A 23,437-nucleotide genomic window follows, 5' to 3' on the forward strand; every position below is an offset into this window, starting at 1 on the left:
AGCTGAGGCTGAGCTATTGTAAAATGCAATTTTCAAAAGTGTTTCATCTAAAAAACGAGGATGTTTAGCCATGTGTGGGTGCGTTTTCGGTGAATATTCAAACTTGTCGACAAATGAGGCCTGAACGCCTCCCTAGAGCGAAAAAGCTAGAAATTGCACTGCTTACACCCTATTAATTTAAGAAGAAATTACGAACGATCCAGCCTCAGATTTTCAAAAAAGAATTAAGAACAGTCAGCCGGGGCTTAAATTTATTGGTTTTTATAAAAGAGTGTATCCGAAGCAGGGTAAACCCCCTAACTATTTCTCTCACCGCTCTCGACCTTTCAAATATGTATCTTTATGATAACACTGCATTTTGTTCACTAGTAAAAATCTTCAATTGAATCTTAATAGATATGGTATTCCTCCAACAAACAACTTGTTTAGCAAAACAAGTAAAAACAAACTCGTATCATACAAATTAAATTATAAACAGATGCACTTTAGATATATTTTGAGAAAGGAAAGTCTTGTCATACTTTATAGCGAATGCTTTTAAAGCCGTTCCTGATTTACAAATAGACAGTCAGCTTTCATTTAAATGGAAAGATCCACAAGCTTCCGGATAATAAAGGACCATCTTAAGGTTGATTGAAATCATTCTTGATTTATTGATTGAGCTTGCAGATTTCGTTTATCAAATGAAGCATAAAGAACTTTTTCAATATATTTTCTAAAGATCACGCTATCATTTTATTTACCAGCAGCCGTGCTTCTTGCTAATTTTGTTATTGCTGTTCTTATCCTTGAGCAAATTTAATGTAGGCCCGAGTGCTTTTGCCAAATGTCCTAAAAGATTTGAACTTCATTAGCCGGTATTTTCAAAGATTTACCGTATCTGAACGATTTATATTTCACAAAGAAAGTACTCATAAGCTTCCTATATCAACATTGCTTCTAAGGGGACGTTTGGGTGCCACGCCCCTATCGGAAAAGTCACAAAAAGCATATGAATACTTTGCTTACATCTGAGCCTATAAAATCAAACTGAAAATCGCACATCCAGATATTTCAGTCATTGGAATATTGAAAAGAAATATTTTGTATTTATCAGCATATTTCTTCACTCTCTTTTTGGTTGTTTTTCAGTGAGAAAATAGAACAAACTTGCATTCGGAGAATTTGTCAACTGTGTTTGCAGTCTTCCGGGGCCTGAACTCTGTGAATGCGCAGGAGGACTTTGAGATGGAGGTGGATAAACGTTTACTGGTGAACTGTGAGGTGAACGTTACCAAGCAGACGTTTCACAGAAAGCATAACAGCCTTGCTTTCGTAAGGTGGCTCTCAGCCCACAGTTTGCATAATATGTTTATAAAGAGAGCATAATTTTATGAACTTCATTTAGAGATGTTATAAATGGATGTAGCCGTTGCGTTGTTTGGAATGACAGTGGTCGCAAGTTAGGCCCTTGATAAGCATCGATTAATGATGGATAAAAGTGGGAGTATCATTGAAGAGAACGACTCGGACGAGGACCTTACAGAAGAGCGGGTAGAAGCTTGGCTCGATGCAAATCCAGAATTTGTAGAATCATATTTTAATCGCAAAGCACAGAGGACTTTGTTAGGATCTTTTCTGCGACACTCCAGAGGCTCTTCCCGGTCGAGATCTCGGGCTGCTACACCTCCTGTTGTCCCCGACTTTTATCGAAGCCCAAGTTCTGGAACATCAACACCAATCAGAAAAAGTTCTGTTTCTGATTTTGACAACAGAGGAATTTTAAAACCGATTGTCAGTGATGGGCAACACAGTTTTCTAGGATTAGAAAGGCAGTTCGGCAGACCAGTTCGGCAAAGGAAATCTAAAGAAGAGTTACAACAGTTGAGAGTTCTTGACGAACAAGCCTTTCTTGTTGAAATTGTTAAAGATATCGCAAATGATTTTCAAATCAAAGGTTTATGTCACAAAATTCTCCAGAATGTCAGTTTAATGACAAATGGAGACCGTTGCTCTTTATTTATAGTGAAAGGAGCGAAGGATGGTCCACGGTTTTTGTGTGCACAGGTTTTCGATGTTAATGCTGACTCCAAGTTAGAGGACCTGGATGACATGGGGGAAATAAACGTACCATGGGGAACTGGAATCATAGGCTACACTGCAGAAACCGGCGAAACAGTCAACATCCCAGATGCCTACCAGGTAATTACTTATTTGATTTGTTCGCTGTAAATTTACACAGATTTATTGCAGCAAACATCAGCAGCTACTGAGATCAGCCAACCCCCACCCTAAACTTGAAAGGAACCATTCCAATCCAATTTTTTTGAAATATAATATTCTACATTTTTATCTACTTTTTTATTTTCTCTTATCCGAAACTTTCGGCGATAGCTGTTGTTTGACTACAAGATTATAACGAACCCGAAGCGAAGCCGATTCTCTAAGTGCATTTGTTTACTTCGGGTACCTCACCTAAACCACATACCTCAGCTATTTCAATTTTAACTTTGTCAACTAAAATTTCCTTCCCGATCAGTAATTTGTTTCCCACCGCGTACAGTTCTATTAAGTTTCACAGTTACTAATTGAGACCGATGATTAAAACAGTCTCCTGAACCAATTTCCGTTTCTCCATGAAAATAATTGAAATCTATTCATAAGTTGTTTGGGAGGGTGTTAAATAAAGTATATGTACATATATTTTTTTCTCGCCGACTTTTCCTTTCTTTTAGTGGTATGAATTATGTGTTATCTGATTTCGTAAGGAATTTTCATAAATTCAGTGGTGACTATATCATATATAATTACAGCTTTTCAAGCTACATGAATGTATTAAAGATAAATGCTACCTGTTATTCATTTAAATTTAACTACACTGACTACACTGATGGTTATCTAAACCAACCATTTAGAACGTTTTAAATGATACATGCCAGCTGGTCTGACATATGTTAAAGAGCCTTACTACAAGTGTTATACCAGCCTTGCTTTTGAGGATCATTATTGCAGGGAGAATCTTTCCATCTAGGTTTCCAAGTAAGGGTTTATATCAATTACAGTTTGGCGCTGTGCTGTTTCTACCTTCAAGGCTCATAATTTGCATTTTTTATGTTTTAAAAGATGGTACCTGTTATATCAATTGCTTGTGAATGAGGTTTGCCACCTGTGGGCTTGAGCATTTGTTCCCTTCAGTCAAATGAAATTTACAAACTATTGTTCTCCCATTTCTTTCTTTTATTTTAACTTATCTTTTGTTTTGTTTAATTTTACGACACAAACCTTAGATGGTTATTCATCATGAAATTTTAATAAGGAATTAACCTATCAGACCTGCTTTGCCAAATAACATTTGAATTTTGTTCTCATTCTATATTTTTTATTGCTGCCCATCTTGTTTCCTCAACATATGGTATATTCCAAGGTCAAATACGGGAAGGGGAATGGACACCCCCATATTCTGTCTTGTTATCTTTGCCCTTTAATTTATCCAGCATATTGATATTTACTGTTTGCCTTTTTGTTTTCGTCCCCCCCTCTCCAATCCAAAATATATTTCTACTCACATAGCGTTTTAAAGCTGTCTTTGGCATTTTTTTAACTTGTTGTAAAATGGAGTCTCAATAAAGCATACACTGTTGGGATCAGTGTAACTTCCCTTATTTAGATATGTCTGTTGTTCCTTTAAGAAGTTCCTTTAAGAACATTTTACAATATTGTGAAAAAGGTGGCCATAGTCTAGAAATGTCCCCCTGTACTTTTATTTGCTAATACTGGTAGTTATACTTGTATTTGAACTGGTTTTTCTGTTATACTTCTTGATTGTTTTCCCTTATCAAATTGTGATAAGGAGTTAATTTGCATATCATGTACAAGTATTTGGCAGATAATACACTGCAGCTTTTAGTGCAAACTACGTAGGGAATTTAGAGGCAAGGTTTGGAGGGTGTTTTATCACATCCTGTATAAAGGATGAAAGCACCAATTTTCACACTTACATTGATACACATTTTACACAAGAAAATAGATAACATAAAATATTGGCATTATTCAATTGCTACTTACTACCAAAATATTTTTTTACCGAATCAAAGCAAAATGTACCAAATTAAACAAAATTATTGGGGGATATTGCACTCCCTCCCCCACACCCTACCTATAAGTCTGTCACTGGGGAACATGCCCTTTTTAGAATATTTTGTACCAGAAAGTTCCACATAGAAAAATAGTATTTTTTTATGTTTGCAGAGTAGAGTAGGTATAGGCATTCAATATTTGCTATGGTGTTTTCTTGAACTTGAAATAAGTATGTGTAAGAGAGACCTGATCCTAGATCACATTCCTCTTTTTGTAGTAGTCTATGGATGCCTATTTTGACAAATTTTAATTTTTTTCATGTATCTGTTTCTTTGAACAATATTGTTGTTTATGTTAAATGTCATTTGTAATCACAAATTTAATTTTGCAGTAAAGAGGAATCTGCTGAAGTGAATAAATGTAGCTTTGAAGTTACTTACACACATTCTGAAAACTTCTATCTTAGTAACAAAAATATTTAGCTCAATAGAACCAGTCAATGACCTCAAGGTCATGAGTTCATTTTCTCTGTCTGACTACTTAAAGAGCAGTTCTAGTCTTCATACAGTGGAATTATCTTTTCATTTTGTTCTACTTTGTCTTTAACTCTTTCCACAGCCACCCTATGCTCTTGCAAAAAAAGCAAGTTCACTTTCCTTGTAATAAACATATCCCTCACAATTTATCATATCTGGTTTTCTTCATCCTTGTTTTCATGTCAGATTTTGTTATTTGTTATCTTTATTATGTAAAAGTCGCCAGAGTTTAGGGACATTAATTGAAATTTTTTCATTGACTTGAAACTAGATTACCTTCCATTTGCTGTGAAAGTATCTTGTATATTTGCTAAAAAGGGATTGTTGTGTTATGTCAAAGCAAACATGAATTGAAATGATCTGATTTACAGAAGTAAAAGCTGATTTTTTAACAAGAAGTCCTTGTTCTCAAATCTCCTTTCCAATGTAGTCCTTGAAATCATGTCAATTTATGCAAATATTTTGTTGGTAGCATTTGTACTGAAAAAGCCACATGTGTATAGCAGTAGGTCAATTTTCTTTAACACTGATGTCACAACTGAGGCCTAGGAGAGCAAGTTAGGCTCCCAGGTAAAACTTGAGATGGATACCAAGCGAATTCACCTACACATCCAGGCCTTGGCATTTTACCTTCCCTCTCGCATACGCCCTTCATGCACTACAACTCTGGTCATAAAAGATGAAGTTTGATCATTCAGGTATCATTTGAATTCATTATCGTGAAAATAAGGGATTGACGGAGCAAGCAAGCCAAAGGCGTTTTAAGAGCACCATTCTCTTTTTACGATAAATATCTATGCATATGCTATTCCTTTTTTGGTATTGGTGGCTCTGTCCAAACAAGTATTTAATCCCTTGTGGTTGGTGAAAAGTACTTTTCATTCTTATTGGTTTTGTTGGATAACAAAGTCTTTAGAAAGTTTATCTAGGTATGCGCTTTGTCCTCTGAATGGGTTCTAGCAGGCCGAATGCATGTCACTTTTCCCGGCTGTGTGCCTGTTTTGTGTGCATGAATCTTAATCAGTAATGCCGGGTCCTATTCACCCTTTTCACTCTTGAAAACTGTGGAATTCCACCTATATTTGCATTTTCCGCACTCTAGCCCCCCCAGCCTCCCCGGCCTCCCCGGTTACGACGGTCCTGCGTATAATTGATTTAAGCGGCCTCTCTTTTAGTACAGCTCCTAAAACTGACAAGGATTTTAGCTATGAAAACAGTCAGTTCGATTGTAAAATGTATGCTCTTGAACATGTGGTATTTACCGCGTATTGTTAAGTGGCCATAATGAGATGCGCCAACTTCTAAACTCATTAGGCCTTTCACCTGTATTTAATTCTTTGTTTGCTGTTGAGTCTTATATAATAGTGTCCAGTTTAGTTAGTTACTTGGGCAATAAAGGCGTTTATTGGCTGCTGCTGTGACGTCCTAAAAATATTTGGTTTCCCATAAAACAACATCTTGAAGGTAATCCTAGGAACAAAGTTGAATGTTTTCATAAAGAAATAATAGTTCAAACAAAGGATTGCTGTTCGATGGCGCTTTTGCAGGAGAGAGAGAATGCCGATTATTGTCCGCCGTAGGGTAAAAACGTTTCTAAGAGAATCAAATGACTGTAATATTGTTTTTAATACTTTCTGTTAAATACAACAATCAACCATATAAAGGATTTAATTTTTCATTATTTCAATCATATTTTTATGTATATTGGCGCTTACTAGAATCGTCACTAGAACGTTGGAAGTTTAGTGTATTGTATGTTGTTTTTTATTTTTGTTTGTTCTCTGACATATATGTGTTTTACATGACATTATTACAAAATGTGCAAAGTGGAAAAGCTAAATGAAAAACAAACTGTAATCTTTTGTTAAGGCTGCGTTTTGAGGTTTGGCATCTCGATGGAACTTAACCAGAGAAGAATACGTTACTCCTTACGATCGTTACAAACTCTTATAGAACTTTGCTAGAATCAGTAGCAATGTTTCGACTTTATACAGCAACATAGGCTTAAACAGAAACTTAACTACGAAGCACATTGTATATAACATCGGATTCTAATTTCCTTATCATTGCATTATTCAAACTTCTTATCGCTGTTATGAAATCTGTTATGAAAACTGAACAAATTTATCTTTTCCTTCCGATAGTTTGGTTATTAATCTTACCCATGATCGTCTAGTATCTATCCTTATTGTCCTTTAGATGGCGAGCTTGCCGCTTTTGGGAATTGGCTTTTCTGTTTCTATCTTCAACCCTATGACTCATGTTTAATGCAGAGAAGGATGAAGCTCCCCTGTTTCGAGGGAAAAGTGGGTGATCCAGGATTGAAGTTTGCCACAGATTTTGCAATCATTTACCCGATCCAGGATTGAAGTTTGCCACAGATTTTGCAATGATTTACTCACTGCCCGATTTCTTTTTGTTATCTTCCGCATGTCTAGAGGTGTATTTTCGAATTTTTTTACGCTTTGTGAAAGAGGTCAAAACAAGATGTAGCTTTATCTACAGTTTCTTCGATCGTTCATGTTACAGTTTAATGCATTATTGCCGACAGCAAACATATATATTGAATTGAATTGAATTGAATTTGTACAGTGATTGATAAGAAAAGAAAACATCCCGTCTCTGTTTTTATAACTGCTGTGGTTTCTTACATCGTTATATTGCTGTTGACGACGTTGATTGATACTCTGCTTTGCATGTCTATTGTGCAACCTGCTTGTTGTTTTAATCAAAGCAATCTTCAAAGAATATGCTTTTCTTGTTCTGATTACAAGCTGCTGGGAACCTGAAAGACTGCTTGTTTTTATCGGTTCCCTTCTTGAAGTTTACGAATGAAAATCGTGTTTTCTGAGGATTAAGATCCAAAAGCCGGAGCTTAGATATCTCTCATACCCTTTGTTCCGTGCGTAAATATAGGTTTTAAATAAATTCGCAGGTTCACAGAGATTTTAGTTGTAAAGCCATTAAGAAATATTTACGCAATTTTGTTATTTTGCCTTCGTTTTTATTGCATCAGTAAGTCAGAGAAACTGAAATTTTAAATTATCAGCCCTTTGGTTCCATCACGGAGGCTATTGCTCAGGCACCCTAGTAGTATGATATGCAATAACCATTTAAAAGGGCCTAATACTTTTGAATTGAACTCATCGAGAGCTGTTTTCTTCTTGACTCTGTCCTAGATATCTGCTCGTTCGGACAAAATTTGACAATTTGACGAGCCTTATTGGTTAAAAACAAATTTTTGTAATTCCTGAGGCAGAAGGGGCTTAGGTGGTCGTGTGGGGGGGGGATATCTCTGGGCCTGTATATGTAAATGGTGAGTTAAAATCCCTTCAGACGTTTTTTTGTTGCCCGCTGCTTTCTTTTCGCGGGTTTTGAACTTTATGACGACATTTCATCATCTAGACAAAAACTCATTTTAAGGCCTAGTTTCTTGCGGTTTTCTTGCCGGTTTCTTTGCTACGCGTATATTAAATTCCAATCGCTTAGATAAAATTATTGGATGCGACTTGAATGAACTATTACTCCGCTAGTATTCAATCCTTTTGCTTGCTACAAAAACTTTTTCGTAAGCTAAATAGGAGACAATCTCAAGTGACGCTTATCGGTAGAGATAGCGCTCATCACAAAATATACTTCTGGGCTTTTCACATCCGTCGGATACTTGTATACCATATATAGACAGTTCGAATGTCGCTGACGTAATTGTGGTTTACGTTAATTTGAGATTTCGTTCTGGATAATTGGTAGGGGATTTGCGATTGGTTATTTAAAGCCTATGTTATATGTTGTTGGATTTGCAAGTTCTAAGATATGTGTATTTCATGTATTGTGGGGTTGGGTGGCAACCTTGTTTTTTTGAGACAGATATAAAGAGACTTGCTTCCCTGAGTTAAGAATTCCCCTGAATGTTGCAAGGAACAATGGAAAATGCTGAATTCAACATCTCGGCTTCTATTGGTTTTTTCCTCTCATAATCCAAAGGTCTTCTTGATGTATGTACAGAAATTGGACTTGTTATAAGTTTTTTCCCGCGACATATGGTTGTACATGTTTCAAACCTGTTTTCAACCTACATGCATTGTATCCGTTGTCATCAATATTTGGCTACAGACGATTCGGCACATGTAGTATGCTAGTATTTTTGGGACTTAACTGACATTAAGTTTAATTATTGTTAAGCTTTGGAGGTAAAAGGATACAGCGCCTGTCTGAGAAATCAACAAATATTTTAATGCTTTGGTAGTCGATTCTTGCTCAGTCTGTTGAGTCCTTGGGATTTTCTCCGCGGAAGCAGCTTTTAAGTGGTGTTACTTAGCAGAAGCCTCGATCTTATTGGCGTAGTCGTTTAATTCTTAGTTATCAAGCCGTTATGAGTATTAAATACTGGCGCTCAATACCTGCTTTTTCTGCATCGTAGATCATCAAACTCTTGCCTTTTTCATAACATAAACCCCTAGGTTGTGAAATTTTTGGTCGACGACAGATGGCCGTCGATATTTGTACTTGCAATAGCTGGCGTCATAATACGTTGATAATTGGGGTCACATATGTCGATAAATGGGGTCATATACGTAGAGAGATGGGGTCATGTACGTTGTGTTGTCGGAATTCATAGCTTGCCGAAAGCAGCTGTAGCCTAAACGCTTTTAATTATAGATTATTGTGTACAAATCATGTTAATTGTAGAAATAGGAAACTACTGAAAGTGAATTTCCTTTATAACTGAAATTTAGTAATATTTGTTTAACCTTGAACTCTTCTTTTATGGCGCATTTCCTCTTTACTATTTTCCATTCAATTTTCCCTGCCTCTAGATTCCAGGATCTCTTTGGCAAAGTTTTAGCATTTTAGCAAAATTAAACCTGTGTCTCAGCTTAATTTCTTTTTCGTTTAGTTTCATCAATTTTCATTTCTTCACCATCTTAACCCCTAGTCTTTGGTCCAATGTTATTGATGTTATTCTTTCCGTTTTACTCTATTTTTGTTATTGTGCCAACATCTTAAGTTTTTATAAACCGATATCTTTTTCTCCAGGACTCAAGATTTAATCAAGAAATCGACAAAAGAACAGGCTACAAAACAAAGAGCATCTTATGTATGCCACTAAAAACATCAGAGGGAGAGGTGAGATTTTTGGTTCCTCTTTTGCACCCTTTAGTCTGGCTTTTTTTCAGCAACAACCTCGTGTTTAAAATGACTAAAATACTTTGTTATCTAGCTTTGTTTTCACCAGCTCTTTGAAAGGTCTTTTTGAAGATATTTCAAACAGGGGCGGACACTTGATCAAATATTGGGGGGGGGGGCAAGTCTATTGTTTTAATAAGATGACGTCACATTTCCCATTGTTTTAGAACAAAAGACAATTGTCCTCTAAAGTATTGGGGGCGGTCGCCCCCCCCCCCCCCCCCTCGCCCCCCCAAGTGTCCGCCACTGATTTCAAACATGCTAATGTATTTGAGAGCCTTTCATCGGTTGTAGCGCCAGAAATGGGGAACAATTACAAATTTTAAAACGTCTAATTGATAAAATTTTCACGTCGCTAATTATGATAATTATTAATATTCACAAAGTTGACTGTTCATTCATATTGATGTAAGAAATGAGAAGCATCAACGTGGTCGAAGAATTTTGAATGAATAACTGTTCATTGCATTGATGAACTTTTCATTGCAAAATGATAAAACAGCGACAAAACATATAGTTAATTTGTTATGCAAAGTCACCTTGCTTTCAATCGCCTATTTTTCTTGTCGCGTAATCATCCTTACATGTAATTTCCTCTGCTGATTCAGACCTTAACACGTTTAATGCATCTAATTTCAAAATGGCTTTGAAAAAAGCAAACATTTTACAACATACTTAAAGCTTTTTCGTCTGACACTCCTCAGAGCATAAAACGTCAGAATAGGTTCCGAAAAAACACGATGGAAAAATATATACCCAGTTGTGGATCGAAATAGGCCAATCAGAAAAACGCAAGCACAAGACCGGTATAGTTGACCAATCAGTGCCGCGAGCCTAAAGAAAAATTACCAATGGAGTCCAAGAGAGAAAACGAACTCCTTTTGTCTACACAATGGCGGCTTTTTCGTTTTTATGTAGATTGACTCCAAAACTGCTAGATGGAAGGACGACCGGGCTCTGCCAATTATCCGAAACATGTCGTCATTATAGAGTTTTGCACAATCTGGGTTGTCTAAAAGATGTTGACCAATGGCAGAATCACTTGTTTTAACAGTGTTTCTAGACCTACAAGATCGAGGAGGCTGTTCTCTTTGAGGGGCAGTTTTGTTTCGTATGTTGGAAGGAACATGCTGTTTTATCCTATCCCCCAATCTTTGGGTTGTGCGCCCTACGTAGCCAGAATCACACTGGCACGTAAATTCATAAATGACGGAACTTTTTTGTTTGGTAGGGACGCAATCCTTTTGAATGGATGGAAGGGCTCTCCTAGTGCTGTAAACAATCCGAGGATTGACAGCAAAGAAACAATTGGTTATGGCTTGCCTAATCTGACTCTCGAATCGCAAGGAAGTGTTACCAATCCATGGTAGTTTCAAATAAACTGGGCACTTTTGCGGACCAAACTTTTGAACAGCCGAAAAACTTGCGATCTTCTCCTTAGTATAAGATAAAATGACGTCTTCAGGATAGCCGTTGTCCAAGAAGATCGTTTTGAGTTTTTCCAGTTCAGCGTGCAGTTTAGATTTCGAGCAGATCATAAGTGCCCTATGTACTAATGTTTTGACAAGGTTGACTTTGCGTTGTTTTGGGCAAAATGAATTCCAGCGTATGTACTGACCGGTAAAAGTAGGCTTGCGATATACACTGGTAAGAAATCCAGTGTTAGACTTTTCGACCAAAACATCTAAAAATGGTAAGGAATCATTTTCTTCCTTTTCAAACGTAAACTGGAGGGCTGGGTGTAGGCTATTTAGGTGTTTTAGAAAAATATCACACTCAGCCTCTGTTTTGAAAATGGTATATGTGTCATCCACATACCGAAAATAGACACCTGGCTTTTGGTCGTAGTCGAACAAACGCTCTTCATGAAAGCCAACAAAGATATTGGCCAAGGCAGGTCCCAGAGGGCTACCCATAGCGACACCATCCTTTTGTTGGTACATTTCATTGTTAAAACTGAATTCAACTGAACGTGTTGCAGTTTCCATCAGTTCGGTGTCGCTATGGGTAGCCCTCTGGGACCTGCCTTGGCCAATATCTTTGTTGGCTTTCATGAAGAGCGTTTGTTCGACTACGACCAAAAGCCAGGTGTCTATTTTCGGTATGTGGATGACACATATACCATTTTCAAAACAGAGGCTGAGTGTGATATTTTTCTAAAACACCTAAATAGCCTACACCCAGCCCTCCAGTTTACGTTTGAAAAGGAAGAAAATGATTCCTTACCATTTTTAGATGTTTTGGTCGAAAAGTCTAACACTGGATTTCTTACCAGTGTATATCGCAAGCCTACTTTTACCGGTCAGTACATACGCTGGAATTCATTTTGCCCAAAACAACGCAAAGTCAACCTTGTCAAAACATTAGTACATAGGGCACTTATGATCTGCTCGAAATCTAAACTGCACGCTGAACTGGAAAAACTCAAAACGATCTTCTTGGACAACGGCTATCCTGAAGACGTCATTTTATCTTATACTAAGGAGAAGATCGCAAGTTTTTCGGCTGTTCAAAAGTTTGGTCCGCAAAAGTGCCCAGTTTATTTGAAACTACCATGGATTGGTAACACTTCCTTGCGATTCGAGAGTCAGATTAGGCAAGCCATAACCAATTGTTTCTTTGCTGTCAATCCTCGGATTGTTTACAGCACTAGGAGAGCCCTTCCATCCATTCAAAAGGATTGCGTCCCTACCAAACAAAAAAGTTCCGTCATTTATGAATTTACGTGCCAGTGTGATTCTGGCTACGTAGGGCGCACAACCCAAAGATTGGGGGATAGGATAAAACAGCATGTTCCTTCCAACATACGAAACAAAACTGCCCCTCAAAGAGAACAGCCTCCTCGATCTTGTAGGTCTAGAAACACTGTTAAAACAAGTGATTCTGCCATTGGTCAACATCTTTTAGACAACCCAGATTGTGCAAAACTCTATAATGACGACATGTTTCGGATAATTGGCAGAGCCCGGTCGTCCTTCCATCTAGCAGTTTTGGAGTCAATCTACATAAAAACGAAAAAGCCGCCATTGTGTAGACAAAAGGAGTTCGTTTTCTCTCTTGGACTCCATTGGTAATTTTTCTTTAGGCTCGCGGCACTGATTGGTCAACTATACCGGTCTTGTGCTTGCGTTTTTCTGATTGGCCTATTTCTATCCACAACTGGGTATATATTTTTCCATCGTGTTTTTTCGGAACCTATTCTGACGTTTTATGCTCTGAGGAGTGTCAGACGAAAAAGCTTTAAGTATGTTGTAAAATGTTTGCTTTTTTCAAAGCCATTTTCAAATTCTGTACCGCAAAAAAATTGTTCGCATCTAATTTCCTTCAAACGGTTTTATCATTATAAAGCAGGTGGACGTACTTCCGAGTGTACTTTTGAATGCATGAAGATGAATGAAATGTCTAGTTTGATTTAGAGAGTTTTTAAAACAAAAATTCGAAATTTAAAACAAAAATAGACAGGAAGAGTTCGGTTTCTCACTTGAACTCTTCACCCATGTAGTGGGATCACTGTTCACACACCAATGAATAGCCAATCAAACGTGTTATTCTTTGTCTCGCGTCTTATTTCCATTCCTCATTATATATATGTTTTCAGCAAAGGCCTCAAAAATTGGTTGATTGTTATCATCATCAAAGCACCCAGGCAATCAAAAATGCCCCATTTGCTTGCTGCCAAGGCTCTTTTTTGAAATATCCCATTTGGTGTATCCTAAATTCTTATCTTATTGCTTAGCCACAACTCACATTCAGTCGTCACTGTTTCACTGTTAACATCACTGTATAATTTATGTTTAACGTCAGCCTCTGTTAAGGACAAAATCCTATTTGCCATCTCCACTAATGTTTTATTTACGAATGGAAATTTTGCTCGACGCTCAACATTTCTTTGAAACTTTGAGCCTCCATCCCCTCGCCACCCGTTCTTCGCATCAACCCGAGATGGCCATAACCCGAGATGGTTGATGCGAGAAAGTGGGATGTTTATTTGGATGATAAATTTGATGAAATTTTACCACGGAAATGGAAGAGTTCAGACCTGACTGGTTTAGATAAGACTGCGTATTGAGAAGCAACCAAAGAAATGGCGTATTGTAAACTGAATGAACCAGAAGCATTTTCATATTACTGATCTTAAATATTTGCGGTAACACAGGTTCCCATTTACACTGGATCGGTTCTATATGGATTCTTACCCAATCCAGTGTGAGAAGATCTTGAGTTTTCGGTGCTAGGATCCGTTTGTGTATGTTTTCTTCACGTGTCTGAGTTGACTGTCTTCCTCTAGAAATCAGCTGGGCGATAATGACAACAGTCACTTAAGATTTTCTACCGACTGAACGAAAAGCCGAAAACCTAAAATATTTCCATTTTCGTCTGAGGTATTTTGTTAAATGCTTCGAAGACTGCAGCTGGCACCCCACCCCCCACCCTAACTTTGGCAATTTACCTGCCAGTCACGCTAGCTTAAATCCTATGTGTCATGTTGCCAAAGGTTTATCGTGAAATGATACTTGTTTGTAGTATTTTTGACTCGCCAAGATGATGCGTTTTGTGTTATCTACTTTTATCATTCTTCGTGTATTTGTCGGTAATTCCCCTTTTATATTTCATTTTAAGGTCATCGGTGTTGCGCAGGTCATCAACAAAGTGGGACCTGATGGCCAAGTGCAGGTTTTTACGGCTGACGATGAAAAGGTTGAAATATATTGCACCTTTTTCTGTCTTTTTTTGTTTATAAAGATTTTCATTATTTGTTTATAAAGATTTCGACCCTATATCTTTTGTAAACAAAAAGATCTCGTTTTTCCACTGAAATTTTATATTTCGACAAAATCTGGATGACATTTGCCAATCGGGCGTGCTTTTTTTCTTTTTGGCTTGTTTTGATCCCCGTTTGATTGCTCAACTAGGCCTTCACCACTCTTATGCATTAATTTTCTAATCTCCAAATTTTTCCTTCAATATTCAAATATTTTCACAAAATATCAATGACTATTGGAAGCATATGCTTAATCGCTGTTCTCGTCACAAATTATTTTCTTTGAATTTCAAACTAGCCAGTAATTCATAAGACGTAATTTTGAATTCCAAGATGTTCTTTCATAACAGGTTCATAGATTTTTGCTCACTGTGGTATAGTTGTTTTTGTTCTATAGATAGGGTTAAAGAAAACTTTACGTTGGTTCGTCCATAAATGTCAAATGTTTGATAATTGAGATCTGGTATCTTTTTTAAGTAAGTTTTCGACTGTATGTTGCTTCGTCCATAAATTTCAATTTTTTAGTGTATAAGCGCTAATGTTAGTATCTGTATTTATATTTGTATTTATATTTGTATTTTACATTAACATAAATGGCTTTGAAAAAAGCAAACATTTTACAACATACTTAAAGCTTTTTCGTCTGACACTCCTCAGAGCATAAAACGTCAGAATAGGTTCCGAAAAAACACGTTTGAAAAATATATACCCAGTTGTGGATCGAAATAGGCCAATCAGAAAAACGCAAGCACAAGACCGGTATAGTTGACCAATCAGTGCCGCGAGCCTAAAGAAAAATTACCAATGGAGTCCAAGAGAGAAAACGAACTCCTTTTGTCTACACAATGGCGGTTTGGTCAACTATACCGGTCTTGTGCTTGCGTTTTTCTGATTGGCCTATTTCGATCCACAACTGGGTATATATTTTTCAAACGTGTTTTTTCGGAACCTATTCTGACGTTTTATGCTCTGAGGAGTGTCAGACGAAAAAGCTTTAAGTATGTTGTAAAATGTTTGCTTTTTTCAAAGCCATTTTCAAATTCTGTACCGCAAAAAAATTGTTCACATTAACATAAATATGACCTTTTGTTTTTTTTGAAGTTTTTATTATGTTTTGTCTTGTTTCTCTTTTATAGATCTTCGAAAAATATCTCGTCTTCTGCGGTATTGGCATTACGAATGCCCATCTGTATGAGCGATCGCAAGCAGAGATCAAAAGAAATCAGGTGAATTTTGCTCATTAAGCCTGTCTCAATTAGCCCGTCTCTCATCAAGTCCGACTCTCTCGAAATTGGCTTTTCGAAATCTTTTGTCGCTAGATTAGCTAATTTTGTGAGGTTTGTTTCTTGCTAAAACCAAGGTATGAAAAATTAATAACTTCAGTGAAATGATTTGAAGATCAGCAATTGAAGTTTAGAATCTATTTACGGTAAAGCGCTTGCCAATGAAGGCCTATTCAGTCCCGTTTTTAGGCATGGATTCATGACTATGAAGAATTAATGAGATATTCAAGGCCTATTGAGCCATATGGCTTTAGTGTTCGGGATAAAGCCAAGCCTTATTATGCCAGACTTATCTGGTATCAACTCCTTTCTTTTCCATAGCAGGCATCCTTTGGATGGAAAATTTAATGAAAACAGTTAAAAGTTAATTGGTTTAAAGCACTATGTCCCGTCAGTCAACTGTTCAGAGTAAACAATAGGTTTTGCAGCGCCTTTATGATCGTGATTGGATACGTAGCAATAGATTCCTTTTGATAGCCTTTATGATTGGATACGTAGCAATAGATTCATTTTGATAGCCTTTATGATTGGATACGTAGCAATAGATTCATTTTGTTGTCCAACCAATGGGAAATTTAAAAGGCCAGCGAAATGCCTCGGAACATGGTGGCTTTTAAACCATGCCCTCATTTTCTATATGTCCTATCCTAATATCGGTTTTCTCCCTGCGTGTAACTGAATTTAGCAGGTCCTGGAAAATTAACCGGACCAGATATCAGCCTCAGACTTGTCACCATGCCCTTTGGTTACGAAATCACTGCATTCCACTTCTGCTGTGGTGCAAATCTCAGATGATGCTTACAACAATTTATTCCTAAAGGCAATTTCCAAGCACTCGATTTGTGTTAGAAATTTGAAGCATTCTTCGCCTGTTATGCCGCTTAAGGAGATTTCCATGCAGTACTTGGTGGTTTCAACGACTGTACACCATTAACTAGACACTTAAGCCTGTGGATTTGCGTACCGTTTTGACGTCACCAGAATGGATTAGTCAGTTTAGGTTGCCGTCGTGGTTTTCTAATTGGGTCTGTAATCCTTTATCTCTGAGATCGGGACCGTGAATCAAACTATTTTGCGAAGATTATCTTACTTAGAAATGGTCTTAAAAATGACGTGAATTTCACTTGTCGGTACACTCACCGACTTGAAATAAGATTTCTATAAAAAAAACAAACATAATAAGTCGCACTATATGTCTGCTCTTGTTTCTTAGTAACTGTCTTCGTTGTTTGTGGCATAAGACTTTCTGGATACGGACTCAGAGTCCTTCTAGGAAAGACAGTAAAATTGTTAGTCTCTATTCAACTCCAAGCCTTAAACAGAGTATCATATGAACTATGTCGTAATACAAAATGTCGTATTCACGATGCCCAATCCTTCTTTATTCCTTGAAACCTCATCCATCAAGACAGTTAAGCCAGAATTTGTCTCGCAAAATTTCTTTTCCAAATGTCTTTCATTTCTTACTTGGTCTACAACGTGTAAGATGTTGTGAAGACGATTTGAAAAGCGAAAACCCCAATGATAGCAGAGCTGAAGGCCAACCGCAGTCAATGGAAAGGCAACATTTTTACCAAATATAAATAGAATGATTCTGGTTGAAAGATTTCTTGACTTATTAACCAACAAGTATTTTGTCACCAAGAGTTTATGTTTGGTATTATTTAAAGTCATTGCACACATTCCAAATTGCTCTTCAAAAAATTCATTTCAATTAGCCCCAAGTACTATCTTCGCTTTGCAGTGGACACAACTACGTTATGTGACATATTGATATGAGAAACGCAGGTTATGGCAGGGCCCACATATCAGATCTCGTCCACCTTCAATACGTCTGCACTTGTCTTTTTGTATTTGTTTCTACCTAGCATCCGTTGGTAGTTTTTAGGACAATTAGAAGCTATACCTCACCTCGTGATTCCTACGCCTGGAATTGCGACTCACCTCACCCTGAGTGAAAAGTTTTCCACTTCAAGGAATCGAAAGTTTGGCCATGAAAGGAACAAATGATGGCCAGTGAATTGTACAGCTATTGTGTAGTCCATTCTTTGCAAATTTTGAAGGGCAAATGTTGAAGGGCGAATGTTGAAGGGCGAATGTTGTGGGAACCAGGAAATCTATCTTTAGAAAAAGATTAACTATTGAAAAAGAAAAAGTACTAGCTAAAAGCTAAGTTTTATCAATGCGCTGCTATAAGATTTATACACTGCTATAAGGTGGATACGTTGCTATAAGGTGGATACGTTGCTTTAAAATGAATGAATGAATGGTATAATCTGGATTCAATTTGAAGATATTTGTTACTCGTTCGAATTTTCCCGACAGTATGCCCAATTGACCTGATAAGAAATGCAATTGCTGATTTGGCCTGAGTTTTTTAAATTCAATTGCGGGTATGTTCTAGTAGCCATGTATTTGGCTATTTCTTAGTCGCCTTAGTTGACTTTTTAGGACTTTTGGCTATAATCTTAATGATCATAGCTTTAAATCACTTTACGGAATGCCACAGCCGCATAACAAAGATCATTCAAACTGTTTAATATTTTATTCCCCGGGCCAGATTTTGTTGATTTCACAATAACTAGGAGGTGCCATTAGACCACAAAGGATATTCTGAGATTTTCTTCGGCCTGATTCTACGTGCGCAGATTTATCTGGATCTGTTAATAACAATTCTCTCAGTTGCTTACGTCACTAGGTATAATTTCCACAGAATCGTTTTCTCCCGAACGTACTTAATTCTTAGCTTGTATTCTACCGATATTATTATTTTGCTGTGATTTTCATACTGGTTTCTTCAATGAGAAGCGGCCTCTGGTGCTGTTTCGCGGCTTTTGGCGGGCTCTTAATTATTCACGGCTATGAAATATTCAAACGGCCTGAAACTAGAAAACAGTCTTTTCGTATCACTTAGTGGAACTTTTTGAAAAAATTTCTCTAAGTTCCTTGCCTAAACTCTAAGCATGCCGCCTGCAACTCTGTTTCTTTTCTTTTTGTCGAAATTTACGTTAAAAATTAACATCAAATCTTTGTTTTTAAACCCAGCAATGTTATGAATGATTATTTTTCCTTTTAGAGGTTTTACCAATTTTAGAAAACATTTCTCTAAAAAGTTGGAATTTTTTCCTATCTAGTCTGTCTTCGTTTAAACCTTTCCAATTTTTTTCTTTGATTTTAAGAGAAGTCAAAATCGATTGTATCTATTTATTAAAATTAAAAACAAAAATTCAAAAACCTTGCCTAGTCAACGCGCAGTTGGCATGATCTATCTTTTAACAGTAGTTTTTATCTCTTTTATTTTCTCCTTTAACATTTTGTAATTATCCTCCAAATAACTTTGTCGAAATCAGAGATGTGAACTGGCCTGTTTGCTAACTACCTCAGTGGACTCGTGTCTGGGTTGTATCTCTTTCTATGCTTTCTTGGTTTACACACTCAACATAGCAGCAATCTTGAACCATGTATCGCGACTGTATTTCTTTATAGCCGCTGCAAATGACAGTAGTTTTGTTATGAATTTTTTAAAACCGGTGATAATACCAGTTTGGTCCGGAAAATCCCGGGGAAACCTTCTCGATATGGACATACCTCAGAAAACTTCACTTCACTTTATCTTTCATTTTGCGCGCGTTTAAGCCCGTGCAGCCAAAAATACATTTTTCCTGGCTTTCTAATTTCTCGTCTTTCATTTTCAGGTGCTGTTGGATTTGACTAGGACAATTTTTGAAGAGCAGAGCTCTCTTGATAACATAGTGCACAAAATAATGATGAACACACAATCTTTCCTTCAATGTGAACGATGTTCTGTTCTCCTCGTTGACCCGAAATCAAAGGTAATTGCAATAAATGTTAGAATTGCATTCGGATTGAAAATGTTCATTTATCCAGTTTACATGTTAGCGGAGAGAGTTGAAGATCTTGATATTACGTTCTGTAGTTATAAGCTCATCTCTGGTCCGGTGCATCCCAACCGCTGCCAGGTACAATACAAGCAGTAAACTGTTTCAGTTCTTATCAGCCGTTTTTTCCGACTTTGACGGGGCGGTCATCCTGTTGAAGTACGGTCCTGATGAGCGTCAATCCTGTTCAGTGTAGTTCCAGTCATATTAACGACCTTAATTTAGTTTGTACCCAGTGCTGGTCTTTCTTTTTCTGAAAACCATCCTTTCTTCTAAAAGTATCCTTCATACTGCTTTAGGCAAAGCATATCTGTCAGCTGAAATGACAAAGCTTTGTTTGGATACGAAGAATACAAGATTAAGAAAAACGAGTTGTTGTTGTTGTTGTAGGAGTCGTTTCCTTATTACAAAATGGGCGTGTAGTTATAGAAAGCAATCATTTCTTCGCGATATTTGCGCTGCTATGATGATTTGAACAAAATATGAACTTTTTGTCCACAACTTGCAGATTCTTTTGCAGAAAACACTGGTGTATATATTATTTTTATTGATTTAATTTAAGCCTTGTTGTAATTTTTCAACATGGTTAGTTTGTAAATGAATTGGTATTATTCTACCCCGGTGTTTGTGTATATCAATTATCTTTATTTTCATGAAAGCTTTCCTTCATAAAGTTGTTTTGAAATTCCCTTTGAAAATGTGGCCTGCCACAAATGCATAGTAACAAGATCCGATATTTCAGGTATGGATGGTAGGCCATTAAGCTGTTATACCAAAACGTTAAGGCAAAATTCCTCACCCGACAGAAAGAGCCGAATGCCATGCAGGAAGTTCCAATCCCCTTTGAAAGCCCCTTTTTTATAACTTTCACAAAATTGAGAATACCTAACAAACTGTGCTGTTTGCGTTGTTTCTAAATCTCATTTGCCCTAAACTGCCGATTTTTTAAAATGACCACATCTGGAAGAGACTGATTCAAGCGGGGTTGAAAGCAATTCAAAATGGCCTTACTTAGCAGTCCCTATCTGAATGAAGATGATTTTTTACATATCAACCTGATATAGACAAACATAAGATTTTCAAATGCTAAAATTTCATATATTTAAGCTAAGTTACTCCATCCCCACTTATAAGATGCTGCTGATGTAAAAAGAGGCTATTTAATTCTTTTCAGCCACGTTTCTGAAATTTGTTTAAATGATAATCGTTTTTAGAATCAAAAAGACGATTTTGTAATTTCGAGTGTTAATTCTGTCCAGGCTTTTGCTGAAGAATTGAGAATTTTCGGGTGATTTCAGTATATAATTATTAAGATTCCTCCTTGGCTCAAAGCTCAGGGCCTTGCAGCTTTAATATCAACAATATTAGTGAAAAATTTTTCTCTTCTTGACTGATATCATTTATTGATTGTTTTATTAGAGTTTATATTATTTTTATAGTGTTATGAATTTATAGTTTAGCTACAGAGATAATTGGTATTGGCAAAAAAAAATTATTGATTTGTTCAATACAAATTATAGCTAGACCAACCTAATGATGCATGTCTCTTCAAATAATTGTCTATACTTAGGAATGTAATTTACAGAGTCTAAAAACGAACATGTTAATATTGATACTGTAAAGATAGCTTATTATTTTCACAGTCTAGAGATAGTGTGTGATGAAGAGGTTGTTTACTTGTGCTCAGTGGTCTGTGGTTCTTGGAATTCCAACCTGCGCTGCGGGAAGCGATATTTTTTGTAAATATTTTGGTCTTCAAGTTGATCCCTGTTGTTATGTTTTGCTAAGATTTTGATTTTCGTTAATCGTTTTGAATCCAATCAAATTGCGTTCAAGGTTGCTTTTTTACCCCTGAAATGCAAATTCCCGGGTCGTTTTTATTTGGATAATGGCTGATAAGTGTGTTGCATTTTTTTAGTTAGTCGTACAAAGGAACACCAGGACAACGCTGAAATAAGGGGAGTTTAATACAATAAAAGGGTTCCGTTTCCTGTTTCCCGTTTACAGCATATATTGACCCCTATGACGTAACCATAATCTTAAGCCCGTCAAATCTTAGGCAGTAGCCTCTCCACTGCAGCCCCGCTTTTGTGCGATCTGTATTTATTGCTAAGTTCTATTCCGCATTTTTAGGGTTTGTTTTCGCAAGCTTTTGATTTGGAGGCCCGAGAATGTTTCGACGATGATGGCCAAACAATTGTCAGAAAACAGTCTTGGTATGCTCTCAGCTTTTATCGATTAATTTGATAAAACATTTATTGCCAGGTGCTATAAAATTACCTATGAATTTTTTATTTATAGATTTATATCCATGAGCTTCGTGAAATTTAATTAGTTTTTATAATGATTTCCCATAAATACACATTTGCCGATTTCGCTTCTATGTCTCTATATTCTAATTTTTGCGGATTCTTTTTACTGATAATAAATGCAGCCCGTTTATTGTGTGTAGTTTCACGACATTTTTCGATGCAATTTATGCAATATGGGCTGTAATTAAACAATATCTGAAACATTAGTTTCGTAGCAGTTCTTGTTTGCCTCTATACTTTCGTGAAGGTTCATTTCAGTTATCTTTATGACTCATTCAATGTAATTAACTAAAGCATCTACAAGCAAATTACGCTAAGAAAATTGTCAAGCTCTTGTTGTAAAACGAATCTTTTTTTCAGTGGCACATCTGAAGTTCGATTTCCTATTAACATTGGTATAACTGGTTTCGTTGCCACTACTGGAGAGGTATGACATTCATTCTTCTTACAGTTCTTCTTCCAGCCCTTCTCCCGGTCCTTTCTTCAGTTCTTCTTCAGCCCTTTTTCCAGTCCTTTTTCCAGTCCTTCCTTCAATTCTTCTTCCAGCCCTTTTTTCAGTCCTTCCTTCAGCTCGTCTTTCAGTTCTTCTTCCAGTCCTTCTTTTAGTTCTTCCAGCCCTTTTTCAAGTTCTACTTCAAATCCTTCTTACAGCTCTTCTACCAGTCTCTCTACCAGCCTTTTTCCAGTTCTTCTTCCAGCTTTTCTTCCAGTTCTTCTTCCAGTTTTTCTTCCAGTTCTTTTCGAATTTTTAAGAGGACTTATTTTTCAATTTTTAATTTTCTTCAACAGACATTGAACATCCCTGATGCTTATGCCGACCCACGTTTCGACCCATCAGTAAGTCCATAATATCTTCCTTATTCGTAATTGTGCGCAGAGGTCGTGAATTATTGCACCTTTGCTTGTTTCTTTGGCTGTAAAATTCGATATAACTGTAATTCCAATGTATGCTTTTTACAGACGACCTTTGCTAGATAAGCCCCATTTTTTCTGGTCGTGGTGAACACATATCTAGCACTGTATATGTATTTATAACGTATCATCTTGTCAGTGTATATTCTGAAACACGTATCATCTTGTCAATGTATATTCTGAAACACGTATCATCTTGTCAATGTATATTCTGAAACACGTATCATCTTGTCAATGTATATTCTGAAACACGTATCATCTTGTCAATGTATATTCTGAAACACGTATCATCTTGTCAATGTATATTCTGAAACACGCATCTTCTTGTCAATGTATATTCTGAAACACGTATCATTTTGTCAATGTATATTCTGAAACACGTATCATTTTGTCAATGTATATTCTGAAACACGTATCATCTTGTCAGTGTATATTCTGAAACACGTAACATCTTGTCAATGTATATTCTGAAACACGTATCATCTTGTCA

The 23,437-nt window shown here is 36.8% G+C and overlaps 1 protein-coding gene across 1 annotated transcript in view; it reads left to right on the plus strand.

Moving 5' to 3' along the window:
* Positions 1 to 1,217: 1,217 nt before the first annotated feature.
* LOC135686297 (dual 3',5'-cyclic-AMP and -GMP phosphodiesterase 11) overlaps positions 1,218 to 23,437 on the plus strand; it is a 37,131-nt gene continuing 14,911 nt past the window's right edge. Inside the window, exons 1-8 of the mRNA XM_089108942.1 lie at positions 1,218 to 2,181; positions 9,630 to 9,719; positions 14,400 to 14,477; positions 15,678 to 15,767; positions 19,520 to 19,657; positions 21,857 to 21,939; positions 22,396 to 22,462; positions 22,825 to 22,872. Of these exons, the coding sequence (XP_088965068.1) occupies positions 1,468 to 2,181; positions 9,630 to 9,719; positions 14,400 to 14,477; positions 15,678 to 15,767; positions 19,520 to 19,657; positions 21,857 to 21,939; positions 22,396 to 22,462; positions 22,825 to 22,872 (1,308 nt within the window). The 5' untranslated portion in view covers positions 1,218 to 1,467. The remainder of the gene's footprint in view (positions 2,182 to 9,629; positions 9,720 to 14,399; positions 14,478 to 15,677; positions 15,768 to 19,519; positions 19,658 to 21,856; positions 21,940 to 22,395; positions 22,463 to 22,824; positions 22,873 to 23,437) is intronic.

This window comes from Rhopilema esculentum, chromosome 6 (genome assembly GCF_057945365.1).
Source record: "Rhopilema esculentum isolate cy_ngs chromosome 6, ASM5794536v1, whole genome shotgun sequence".
In the NCBI taxonomy this organism is placed as follows: domain Eukaryota; kingdom Metazoa; phylum Cnidaria; class Scyphozoa; order Rhizostomeae; family Rhizostomatidae; genus Rhopilema; species Rhopilema esculentum.